The sequence below is a fragment of the Drosophila arizonae genome, chromosome 4 (assembly GCF_054131065.1).
Source record: "Drosophila arizonae isolate 15081-1271.41 chromosome 4, UAZ_ARI_1.0, whole genome shotgun sequence".
Classification (NCBI taxonomy): domain Eukaryota; kingdom Metazoa; phylum Arthropoda; class Insecta; order Diptera; family Drosophilidae; genus Drosophila; species Drosophila arizonae.
The window spans coordinates 23,776,679-23,789,548 of NC_142924.1; the positions used below are offsets into that span (position 1 = coordinate 23,776,679).

A 12,870-nucleotide genomic window follows, 5' to 3' on the forward strand; every position below is an offset into this window, starting at 1 on the left:
TGCTGCTTTTCAGCATGCAGCTTTTCCACACACAATTATAAATTATATATCTCGTCCATTAAATAATAAATATTATTAAATAGTTTATGAAGCGTGAATGAAAATTTAAAAGTCGATTGTAATTTGTTATTTGTTGAAGTGGAATATTTTGAAATTTTGATGATCTACTTTATTAACAACTAGCTGGCCCGGCAAACGTTGCATTGCCCTCTATATTATTTCTAGGTAAAAAATTGTTGAAAGCTATGTTGTTCAGGCTGGGATACACTGATAAATTTATTAATCGGATTTTCATTCAAGCACCTTGTTGTAAACGACATTCTTCGTTTTTTGGTCGGGTGCAAGAACAAATAATGCGGATCGTTTGCCAACACGTGAGCATGCCACGTACAATTGACCATGAGAAAAACACGCATTTTCTAGATTGAGGCCACAAATAGTCAAAGATTGGCCCTGTGACTTGTTGATCGTCATGGCGAAGGCAAGACGAAGCGGGAATTGAATTCGTTTAAATTCAAAGGGCATATCTGTTGAGCTCATCGGAATCCTAGGAATAAGAACTTCCTCATCTTTAAATTTTCCTTTGAGTATCAACGCGTGAATCACATTGCTCATCAGTTTTCTTATCACCAAACGCGTTCCATTGCACAGTTTTGGTTGGTTTAAATTTCTAAGCATGCAAATCATGGAGAATTGCTCTTTTCATAGCTGTGTTCATTTCTTGACGCCGGTCAAGTTGTTCTTCCATATTGCCCATGAAGTATATTTGCAAGAATTTTTGCTGTGCATCTTCAATAGGTTGCAATGATCCAATGCGATGGCAAATCTGGCCTTGAATCTTTAAATTCAAAGCCATAGTTATAGTTATATTTACAAACACTATTTACAGAAATCTAACAAACTACATTATTCAAAATTTTTTTTTGGCAGTCATAGAAAATAAAATTTTTAACGTAAATTACCTTAAATATCCGTCTCCAATATTTTCCGCCCCAAATTATGTCATTTGGAAACAGGCATTGTATTTTTGAGTGTTCGCTAGAAAATGTCGTGATTCTAGTGTTTCGCCATAAAGCAGGGAACGCAATGGCTATGGTGACCGCTAATGGCAATGTCACTTTACCACTAAGGCAGCACAAACCGGGCGTTTCACCAGCAAACTTCAATGCGCCACAATGCTAGCAAACAACGTCCATTGGACCAATGCAAACTAAACGATTCAAGCTGTAATCAATGGTGCAATCATATCGAAACGCTGCTCGATTCAAATCAATCCTTGAACCATTTCTTATTGCCATTTCACGGGCTGCCTCTCTTTGAGAAGCACGAATTAAGGCCCTTCTTTGCTGGGTACTAACGCGGAGCCTTTCTCGGGCGATTTCTCGCTCTTCGTCAGATAATTGACTCGCGCTATTCCGTTGCCTAATTGCATTATGGGTCCGCCGGGAAAGATTAGATCTTCTAGGACGCGGCATTTTTATTAATAGTAATACTGCCCTCGCACAAAACCATATAAAACAATCGAGAAATATAAATATAAATAATTTACACAAATTTATGTTTGAGACAAACAAATACCTGAACTTTCGAGATATTTAGCTTTTGTAAAAGTCCAAAAATACAATTTTTAATAATTAACTTTTTTTTTTTAATTTCGAATTTTGAATTTTGAATTTTTTATTTATTTTTGATTGTTAGGTTTTAATCTTTTGATTTTTTTTTTAATTTTTGCAGATTTTTGATTTGAAATATTTATAAAGTTTAAAAGTCCGAAAATATAAAAAGCCAAAAATACACTTTTTAATAATTACCTTTTTTTTTTTTAATTTCGAATTTTTAATTTTTTATTTATTTTTTGAACAGTCAGGTTTTAATCTTTTGATTTTTTGCAGATTTTTGATTTGAAATATTTTTCCTTTTGATTTGAAAATTTTTTTTTTTTTTTTTTTTTTTTTTTTTTTTTTTTTGAATAGTCAGGTCTGCTCGAGGTCAGGAGACCGTAGACTGACTGACTACATTTGTTTATTTACTTCTACACTATTGTCAAAACTGTCACTGTTACCAAGCCTACTGGGTATAAAAAAAATTTGAACATTTGGGGAAAAAACCGCGTTTTTCAAGTATTCGGCAAATTTTTTCAGTATTTTTAAGACCCTATACTAAACTCGTTGCGGAGACAAATCCAACAAATCAAAAACCATGAAAATTGGTTCAGCCCAAATCAAGTTATAAGCAGTCTTCACTTTTACACAACTTTCTTTTATATATATAGATTTTCGAATATTATGCATATAGGAAAGTATATCAATTCTGATTAGTAGCTACTAAAGCAATTAGTGCTCATTTTTTCGGTTCTTCAAGAAATTTCGAAAAAATGGCCGATTTCTTGGATTTATAACTCAATAAAATAATGTAGTTCATGTACACATAACCCATCAGAATATGAACTGAGCCATACAGCCATATATATAGGGCGAGTCATTAGGAGTGCTCGAATTTCTTGACAGTCTTAGCTATAAGCTGTAAGCAAAAATATATAAATATGATTTTTGTAAAGCATGATTATTGAATGACAGTAGCGCAATAAGCTCGCCCAGCTGGCTTATCGCATATTTATGCGTGCTTATATCACTACTAATTAAAAGTCTTAATAGTGTATCATATTGATTTTTTGTGTTTGGATTGATGGGCTTAACGGAAGCGAGTTTCGCTAAATGGTAATTGCCCGCGATAAGCTGATAATATACAACGGCCCGTGCGTGACTTATAAATATGAAGGGGATCAATGGGTTCCGGGTAGTACGCCAATGACAGGCGGTAAGACAGCAACGCGGCCCGACTCCTTCCAGCAGGAGCGGGACCAGCAGAGACGCCACAATCCTGACCAATGCAGCTGGCTAAGCCGCACTCACAAGAACCTGCCGCAGTGGAACGCGCTCGGGGCTGGCTCGCTCATCTTCGTTTCAGGTGGCATGAGCTTGGCCTGGGGCGCCGGCTTTGCAGCGCACTCGATGCATGTGGAGCTTCTGCAGCTGACGCTCCATATGAAAATCAGTTGGTACGGAGCGGCGCTGCTTGGAGCCGCGTTGAGCGCAGTGTTGACCCACCGGACACCACAGCGACCCGTTTATGTGAGTATGCCCTAGCCATCTTCTACTCGAAGGCATGAGGCTAATCAATATGCGTCTGCCAACAGGTGGCGAGCTCTTGCCTGGTGCTTATCTGTGGCATGCTTTACCTCACGCTGCCGGAGCAACCGAAGGCCATCATTGCCGCCCGCTACTTGGATGGCTTTGCCAATGGCCTGGTCTTTGTGCCCACGCTAACCACAGTGGGCGAGCTGTCTGTGTGTGAGATGCGGGGCATCTTCTCCGCCAGCCTCGAGCAGCTGAGCTACAATTTCGGCATCTTTATCCTGCTCAGCTACACGGCCATCTGGCACAGTGGCTGGAATGTGACCATTGTGGCCGACCAGGTGCACGGCCTGCTGAGCATTGTCTATGGCGTTGTAGCCCTGGCCCTGGCGCTGACCTGCTGCGTCGAGTCTCCGGTGTATTTGCTGCTGCGGCGCAGTGAGCAAGCTGCGGTGGATGCTCTGCGCCATCTGCAACGTCCATTCGTAGTGACGTGCGAGACCTTCCTGCTGCTGGACGAGCACAAGCGCTACGTTGCTGCCAACCTAGACCTGAGCTGGTGCCAAAGTCTTCAGCGGGGTCTCGTGCCACTGATAAAGATTATTGCTCATCGCTCGCTGTACGCCCTCAGCCTGAACACCATTGTATGGAGAGCTCTGTATGATACAGCCGTGGAGCTAACGCCCCACGCGCACACCTGGCCCTATGTGGTGTTTGGCACTTTGCGCTGGAGCGGCTCCGTCTGTGTTGTCTTCCTGATGGACTCCGGTGGCCGCAAGAAGCCCTCGCTCTTCGGCACCTTCGCTGGCGGCTTGTTCGCCGTTGCCTTTGCCAGTCTGCTTGACCGCGTGCCTCGCATGATCGCTGCTCTGACCATATTGTTTTTCTTTCAATTCTTCGCGGGAGTGGCGCATGCAGCTTCCGCTGTCTATCTGACCGAGGCCTTTCCACTGGCGGTCAAGCCGTACCTTGTGGCTCTAGTCTATATCGCTGAGCTGATGATCAGGATGGGCTGCTGCATGGTGACGCCCACACACACCGACATATCGCTCTACTTTTATGTGCTGGGGGGCATATCCTTGAGCTTTTTCTTACTAGGCATTTTTTGCTTGCCCGAGACGAGGCTGACAACTCTGACAAAGGCGCACTTTAAGTTACGAAAATGGTTCAACGAGGACTTCTGAACTCTGAACTAAACTAACAACAGCAGGATAGTCAAACCGACAACATTGCTATGAAAGAAGCTGTTTTTTATTAAAATAAAACTAAGTTGAGCTTGTCAGAATTGATATAATTTATTATATTAAAATCAATTAACATTAATATCTATATCCATATAAGAGCAAGTCATGTCAGTTGCTTGTATTCTAACGAATTTTTATGATTTCGATGTTATTGAATTTGTATTCATGAAAGAGATAATTTTCGATGTGCGAAATGAGATTATTCACGTATTGATTAGAATCGAGCAGAGTTTCGAATCGATTGGAATGCTTGCCTTTCCCAAGGTAATCCAAGAATGCTATAAATACCATTGCAAATCTCATTATTATGTATATATTATAATTAAACACAGATGTCAGCCTAGGAAATTCCAGTTCTTTAAATGAATTTTTGAACTGCTGACCAAAGCCGCTTACGACTCCCCCTCTCTCTTTACTCTTTACTCTTTACTATGAGTTACATAACTGCAAATTACGAATAAATTGAAACTCTCGATAGTCAATCTCAGAAGGCCGAGAAAATGGTTTGTACTTCGACAACAAACTTTTTCATTTCATTTTTTTTTTTTTTTTTTTTCTTACACTGTCGTTTTAAGATAATTACAACAAATTAGTTTTTTGTTTTTAGAATGGTTTTGCAACACGGACGTGAGTAACAACAGAAATTCGATTACTTAATACCGTGGTAGGCAGACTTCCAGCCATTGATTTAGCTGATGCACATTCCTGGCCGCCAGAGTGAACGAGGCGAGGGTCAAGACGCCAAGCCCCACAATAGAGCTACGACGACTGAAAAGCCAACTGAATAATGAAGTCAACGTCAGCCTCTGCACTAGCTGTGACGATCTTCATAGCCAACGACATCTTCCAAGCGCTCCCGTTCTCTATACCTATTGCGGTTGCTTGCTTGCCGCTGTTGCTGTTGATGTTGTCCCTGTTGCTACTGTTGCCACTGTTGCTGCTGCGGCCTATTGCTGGCCTGATGCTGCTGTTCGAGATGCTGATTGATGAGTTGCTGAAGCTGTATCTTCTTCCACTGTCGACGGCGTATGGACAGCATCTCGCAACGTAGATCAGCAAATAGCGCACCCCCAGCTGCTTCAGGGGGTGCAATTGGGAAACGTTCAAGCAGCGCAGAACCCTGCCACAAATGGAGTAGTTCCAGCCGGGGCACCACTCGGCCATGTTGTAGGCGAACTCCTACTGTGAGCGAGTTTGATCGTAGCTCTTAGCTGCTATCACTGAGAAGAGCTCGTTTTTATATAAAAAAAGGGGATTTTTCCCATGAAATGACTCAGTCAAATTTGATTAGAAAAATCGCTTAGTCGACCAAAAAAGTGTTTCGTTAGGTTCTCTTTTAACTGTCTCATATAATAAAGCAGATAAGAACTTTTATAAAATTTGCGAAATTTGAAGTGTTTGATTTATACTTGAACATGGTTACACAAAGGTGGTATTATATTTATATGTCTAACCCGCATTTGCTATTTTATATGAACAATGTGATAGGCGCTGTTGTCACCAATACACGTTTAGGGTTCGACTGTGATTCCGGGTGAGGCTTATCAGCACAGCGATAAGCGCATATCAAGTCCCGCGTGTCGAATTCGTCAAAAACTTTACAAAAAATGCCTGACCATGGACTTGAGCTTTCAGTTGCCAAATGCCAGTGATCCGAAGCAGTTGAGGCTGGTTCATCAATAGCGAAATGAACGATAAACATATGCCACCCCAACCACCAGCGTATGGCTTTGCGTCAGCGCCAACCGATGGGTCGCAGAACTACCCCCCACAAGGTTATCCCCAGCAAGGGTATCTGCCTCAAGGATACCCACCGCAGGGGTACCCACAGCAAGCATACCCCCAACCAGGATATCCTGTGCCACCTCCAAGCTTTGCACCGCCACAAAGCTATGGAGCGACGCCTCCGCAGAGCTATGGACCAGCACCGCCACCACACGCCTATGGACCTACTCCACCACAAAACTACGGGGCACGCCCACCACAGATGTCAACCACCATAATAACAGTGCAGCCCAATGGCTGGTACAACCGAAACCAGCGGAACAAGCCACAGTCCAATGCTGTGGGAGCTGGTACGTACGGCTGAATCATCTGAAATTACTCAGCTGGCCATAAAAATAAGTGCTCTAGATAAGATGTACAGTGCCAATCTACCTTGCGCTTGGCTAACCTGACTGTGGGCTTTTCAGCTAGCCATTAATGCCTGCAATTCAATTACTAAATATAATTTTCTATGTTTTCAGCTGCGCTCATCTTCATTTCGGGTGGCATGAACATTGCCTGGAGCATCGGCTTTCACAGTTGGTATTTTTCTTTTGCTCCTCTGCACACGCGCGTTGCATGGTTTATAGGTGCCATCATCGGAGGCGTGCTTAGCTGCTTCGTGGCTAACAAGCTACCCAAGAAAATTGTCTTTGTAAGCATGCCCGCATCATGGCCCGAATTTTCAAATGCAACCTCACATTCTTCTTCTTCAGTGCTTCTGCTCACTTCTTGTGATGATCGGGGGAGTCCTAATGGCAGCCACGACTTTCAACATCAGAGCCATTGAGGCGAGCCTCTATCTGGATGGCATCGCCAATGGATTAGCATTCGCCCCAGCCTTGGCATTGACCGGCGAAGTCTCAGTGCCTTACATGCGTGGAGTGACGGCTTCGACCATTGAGCAGATGTGCTACATGACTGGTTTCTTCATTCAGGTCATATATATGACATCGTGGAACACATCGGACATCAGCAGCTTCAATGGCGAGAATATGCACGGAGTCCTGTCCGCTGTCTATGGACTGATTGGCCTAATCGTTGCCTGCTTGCTGTGCATTGAGTCGCCAGTGATATTGCTGGCCAATGGAAACGAGCAGCAAGCTCTTGATGCACTGCGCCGCCTGCAGCGCCCCTACACGATGACCACAGAGACTTTCGTGCAGCTGGAGGAGCACAAGCGTTATCTGGCACAAAACGCAGAGCTCTCCACTGGCCAGAGCATTGTCCAGGCCATGCCAGCCTTGTTGCGTCTCTGCTATCTACGGGCCCTTAATGCCATGAGCCTTTCTGTATTTGTGTTATACGCCCTAGTAATGTCCCAGTCGCTTTTATATATATCGCTATACACACTTACCTGGCAATACATAGTATACAGCGGCTGTCGCTGGCTGCCAGCCTTCATCATCAGCTTATGCGTGGAGTCGGCGGGCCGCAAGAAACCAACGCTTCTGGGTCTCCTGGGCTGCGGTGGCATGGCCATTGGAATTGCCAAACTAATCTATGACCTACCCTACATAGACAGGGATGCCTTATTTATCATCGTGTGTATTTTCCAAGTTTTTGCTGGCATTGCATTCTCGGGCACCTCTGCCTATCTGACTGAAGCGTTTCCACTTAGCGTCAAGCAGCATTGCATTGCCTTCACCTTCATTGTCGAAATGCTGATCTATATTATTACCTCATCTGCTTCCTACAGCCAGACAGGTCATGGGATTTACTTTTGCATTTTGGCTGGACTTTGCTTGCTTGGCTTTCTGCTCGGTATCTGGTGTCTGCCAGAGACCCGGCGTACTACACTACGTGAGTCACAGGAAAAATTCAAGGGTTTCCTGAGCAAGGGCTTTTAACGGGCTGTCCATCTAAGCAACAAAATCTAACATTATCTGTAATACGAACTTTTACGCTTCAAAAATAAACACTAATTAATTTAATCATCCCATTTGGGATAGCTATTATAATGAAATTATGATTGTATCTATATATATACTATGAATCAGCATCTACAAATATCGCATCGCCTAGCTCTACACGGCAAAGACTAAAATTTATTATCGGGTAATCCCCAGCCATCAGAGAATGTGATATGGGGTCATAAAATACGGTCCGTGCCCAGTGGGATTCGACACTTACGAATCGCATAAAAAGGTAATATTTTATTTGGTATCATTCGATATCAACAAAAAGTAGGTATGGACGCGCTGCTGTTAGTTTCATAGAGCTAAAAACTCTTTTGCCGTTTCCGAGCGAAATGGCAGACGACAAATTTTTATTATTAGAGCCACTGGAGTGGACTTTTTTGGCAGAACCGGATCATCAACCTACAGAAGGGAGACAGAAAGTCACTGTTTTTCAGCCCTACCCTACCTTAACAGAGGTACGCCGAGCAACGCCCACCCACAACAACAACCACTAGCGCCTCAGAGCACCTTCAGCGATTGCTTTGACCATGCAGAAGCCGAAGGCAGCTTAGATTGCTTAAACCATTAATTGTACGAGCGAATTCCCCTAAAAACATTTGACGAGCAATTTGTGGCATATCTAATCAGTATTTATCTAATCAGCTTTATAATTTATATTGAACTATTAATGTAGATAAGCTTATTGCGCATGCATACTCCAGTCTATTGTATGTATACCTATTCTGTACATATTTATTAACTAAATATATTTATCTGATTTGAATAGCATATGCTAGATTTACCACAGTAAGTAAGACATTTCGATTCTTATGTTGGAAACAGTGTCCCAGGACATGGCTTAAGCAAATGGTAAACTCAAACACGTTTCATGATTTGGCAACTTGTCTGTTGCTCTATATCTGAAAAGCTTTGCGAATGCTCATATATATTTTGGCAAATCTCAGTCAAAAGGGATCCGCTGCTTTGCCTGGTAAATGTAACGTTTTTTCACAGCTGGCAGGGCACTCACTATGTGGTCGGACTCTAAAAGCTTATGCAAAGCTTTGCTTACCAAGCGCTCTCAATACATTCAATACAGCCACGTTCATATTCTAAGCCCTTTAGAACTTCTCGAACTGATCCCATATCATACATGTTCTGTTTGGAATAGCATATCTAGGCACGCTGGAGCATATGTCCAAGTCGGATACTCCCGACAGGAGCTTTCTTACTTGTTCTTAACTATTATCACAAGCAATATAAACGTATTTTCTTGCACTTTGATCAGTTCGAAGTGGGAGCTCTATGTCAAATTCAGTTCTATCGGCATGCAAGATCGGGAAGCACTAGATTAAAACTACCGCTAATTTGGCATGTGCTATTTAGGATTTAGTATTAATGTGAAGCAGTTTCCACTACGTTATATTATGTTATGACGGCAAGCTCAATCAATGAAGATTTTTAGATATTTATTTAAAACGCAATATTTTTACTTAAATCGTTTTTCTTTTTAATTGAACAAATATGTTTTTATTTTATTTATTTTTGTTTTTTTTTTTTTTGCAAGGAGACAAGAAACCATTTATACATGGCATTTTACTATTCCCAAGCAATATGTACTTATGCAAACGACTGCAAACGCTATCAAGACCCAGAATAATAAGCCAGATAAACTAAAAACAATACATTTTTATCTTGAGAATATGACTTTGTATGTCTGTTGAAGGTCGAAAAATCCACCTTACATTGTTAATAAACAAACATTGAGTCAGAGTTGTTTATGAAAACAATAGCCAAATAGCATATATAATACTGTGAGTGTAAAAAAATTCTTTGGACAGAGCGAGGAAATGCCAAAGTAGCAAACGGGTTGATATATAAATAAATATATATATAATCAGTATAAAAGTCTCACCGCACTTTTTTCTGATATAGAGCTCATTCCAAAAACTTTCTCTTTTTTCCAGGTGTTCACCTGTACAAAAGCGAATTTACCTATGTTCACAAAGAGAAACATTTGCTATCTATCGAATGTACTCAAAACTCAATACAAACATGGATAGATAAGTCACTGGCTGAAGGGTTGCGCTGTGGTTGTTCGATAACGATGGCCGCTGATTCTATGTATGGACTCTTAGCATTTGTCAATCAGTGCGATAAGAAACGTTTACCAATGGATAAGTAACACCGAAACCTGTTCGCTCCGGAGTCGAAAATATTTTGATATTTCGGTTCGCGTAGTGTTCTCTTGTGCCTCGACATAGAAGGACGTACACACAATAGACATGGAACAAAAGAATGAATATCACCGAACGATGTCACAGTCCACCGTGGGCTACTCGCCACTGCCCGAGCCATCAGCCCAGGAGTCTCCTCCGCGACGCCAAATACTCTATGAACAGCCAACCAGCTGTTGCATTCGTGATATGCGCAATCAGCCTCAGGCGAATGCCTTGGGCGCTGGTAAGTCTTAAATCATTCAACAAGTTCATAGGACGGAAGTATTTCCATGAATTTCGAGGCTACTCATTATTTTTGTGGTTTTTCTGAAGTGATATTCAGATACTTGCATTGGTAAGAATAGAAAATTTTGATGACTCATAAAGCAACACAAATTGTATTATTTATAACCGAAGGTGATTTTTAAGTTCCTTGTAGAATGAAACTTCAGTCGATAAAGTCATTGTCATATCTTATGCATTTATTTCACTCCTCGTACAGCTGCTTTAATCTTCCTGTCGGGCGGCATGAACATAGCCTGGAGCATAGGCTTCGACAATCTGGCAGACGAAATAGTAATCTGTATGCCTCTACGGATTTCTTGGTTCATCGGGGCTATCATCGGATCCGTGCTCGGCGTGGTATTCTCCAGGTGCCTCACCTACAAATTGCTAATGGTACGTACAATAGCTGGTTGCACATGTAGATAATCTAACTGATAAGCGTTTTATTTCCTTCAGCAACTCTGCTGCCTGCTCACCATTGTTGGCGGCATTCTATTTACTGCGACGCAGCTGAATGTGGATGCCATGATGGCTGCGCGTTTCCTTAATGGATTGGCCAATGGACTCGCGCTGCCCGCCACCTTGTCCACAGGCGGCGAGTTGGTGGTTTTTTACAAGCGTGGAACTTACGTGTCCGTCACAGAGCAGCTGAGCTGCACACTGGGCATATTCATGCAGATCGTGTTCAGCGTCAGCTGGAGCCCGGACTATGATCTGACGGCGGACCAGCTGCAGGGCGTGCTCTGTACCATTTATGGGGCCATTGCACTCTTCCTGGCCACCGTATTCATTGTGGAGTCGCCAGTGCAGCTGCTGATCCAGGGCGAGCAGGAGCTAGCCATCGATGCACTGATCCGCCTGCAATATCCCAAAGCCGTGACGGTGGAAACCAGCGATCAGCTGACTGAGCACAGCTCCTACGTAGCCCAAAACAATTCACTGCGCAGTACTGAGGCTTGGTGCCAAGCACTGCCCGCTCTGTTGCGTCTCTGCCTGCTCCGTGCACTCTACGCCATGAGCACGAGCATGCTGATCGTCTTTACGCTCACGCTGGCCAGCACCAGTGTCTATGGACTCAGTAGCGGTCCGTACGTGCTCTTTGGCCTGCTGCGGCTGGCGGGCAGTTGCAGCGGCGCCTTTGTCCAGGACACGCTTGGTCGGAAACTGACTCAGCTGATTGGCTTCATGATATGTGGGGCTGCGTCTATTGGACTGGCTACCAGGTTCTCGAGTGCAGACTTCGTTAGACTGCCAGACTTGAGGAAGGCTGTGTGGATGCTCTTGATATTCCAGTTCTTTGCCGGCCTCGGATTCGCGCCCAGCTCGGTCTACTTATCGGAGGCCTTCCCGCTGTCCGTGAAGCGCACGTGCATCGCCATCGCCTATATCGTAGAGCTAACTATTCAGCTAGCCGTGTGCTACGTGGAGCTCAATGTGCACACCAACTGCATCTACTTCTACGGCCTTGGCGTGTTTACGCTGCTGGGCTTTTTGTTCGGCCACTGGTATCTGCCAGAGACCAACTACTTGACGCTGCGTCAGGCGCAGCAAAAGTTTCGCGACTTCTCCTGAAGCAGTCGGCTCACCAAGACTTTTTGCCATTTAATATTAGCTAGATGTAGGCAAACGTAGTAGCTCCATAAGGAGCACCTTTTGCACATATTCCTATATACATATATTTATTGAACGACTGATAACGGCTGTAATACCCTGCAATTATCCGAAACTCTTGCAATAAGTGTCTAATCAGCGGCCAATTCTGGCATCTAGTGCTCGCTCATGACTATAAGAGGATAATACAAGTCCAGTTTTGAATCCTGTTAAAGAAAAATTGACTGTTTTTATTTTTATTATTTTATTATATATGCCATTTTATTTATAATTATTTGCTTGACGTTAACCAAATGATAAGAGTTCGATTGCTGAAATATTTACTATCAATCGCCAGTTGAATGACGTACAAATATTGCGAAATCCATCAACAAATGATTATGCACCTCTGACTGCATTTATCTGCTAACACAAATATAAATATTTGTTATGTCTACGCTAGACGACAGACAGACAGTAATACCTAATTAGGACGAGTCGGAGAATGTTTGTTATAGCTTATAAATATTAATATATTATAAATGTATACACAAATATATACCTAAGACATCATGCACTTGCGTTTGATTATTGTATTGCCCTTTTTTGATAAAAGTCGATAAAACACACATGACTTAAGAGCAGAGAACCAACTAGAAAGAACAATAAAAATATAAACAGAAAATGGAAAGGCAGAGAGACACATAGCAATAGAGAGAGAGAGAGAGGGAGA

The 12,870-nt window shown here is 42.8% G+C and overlaps 3 protein-coding genes and 1 long non-coding RNA gene across 4 annotated transcripts; 3 read left to right on the forward strand and 1 right to left on the reverse strand.

Annotated features, from left to right (window-relative positions):
- Positions 1-243: 243 nt before the first annotated feature.
- On the reverse strand, positions 244-2,271 carry LOC149269453 (uncharacterized). The gene is made up of 2 exons (XR_016269878.1): positions 963-2,271; positions 244-838 (listed from the first exon to the last, which is right to left on the reverse strand). It is a non-coding gene; the product is annotated as an uncharacterized LOC149269453 (long non-coding RNA).
- Positions 2,272-2,563: 292 nt separating this feature from the next.
- On the forward strand, positions 2,564-5,766 carry LOC108612789 (uncharacterized). Its single transcript, XM_018005789.2, has 2 exons — positions 2,564-3,131; positions 3,197-5,766. Exons 1-2 carry the CDS (start codon positions 2,715-2,717, stop codon positions 4,316-4,318), a joined length of 1,539 nt encoding a protein of 512 aa, XP_017861278.2. The 5' UTR covers positions 2,564-2,714; the 3' UTR covers positions 4,319-5,766.
- Positions 5,767-5,987: 221 nt separating this feature from the next.
- LOC108614094 (uncharacterized) lies at positions 5,988-8,076 on the forward strand. The gene is made up of 3 exons (XM_018008018.2): positions 5,988-6,453; positions 6,625-6,797; positions 6,859-8,076. The coding sequence occupies exons 1-3, from the start codon at positions 6,066-6,068 to the stop codon at positions 7,990-7,992; spliced, it is 1,695 nt and encodes a 564-aa protein (XP_017863507.1). The 5' UTR covers positions 5,988-6,065; the 3' UTR covers positions 7,993-8,076.
- A 1,571-nt stretch (positions 8,077-9,647) lies between these two features.
- LOC108614095 (uncharacterized) lies at positions 9,648-12,710 on the forward strand. The gene is made up of 3 exons (XM_018008019.2): positions 9,648-10,506; positions 10,765-10,940; positions 11,004-12,710. The coding sequence occupies exons 1-3, from the start codon at positions 10,329-10,331 to the stop codon at positions 12,117-12,119; spliced, it is 1,470 nt and encodes a 489-aa protein (XP_017863508.1). The 5' UTR covers positions 9,648-10,328; the 3' UTR covers positions 12,120-12,710.
- The last annotated feature ends 160 nt before the right edge of the window (positions 12,711-12,870 follow it).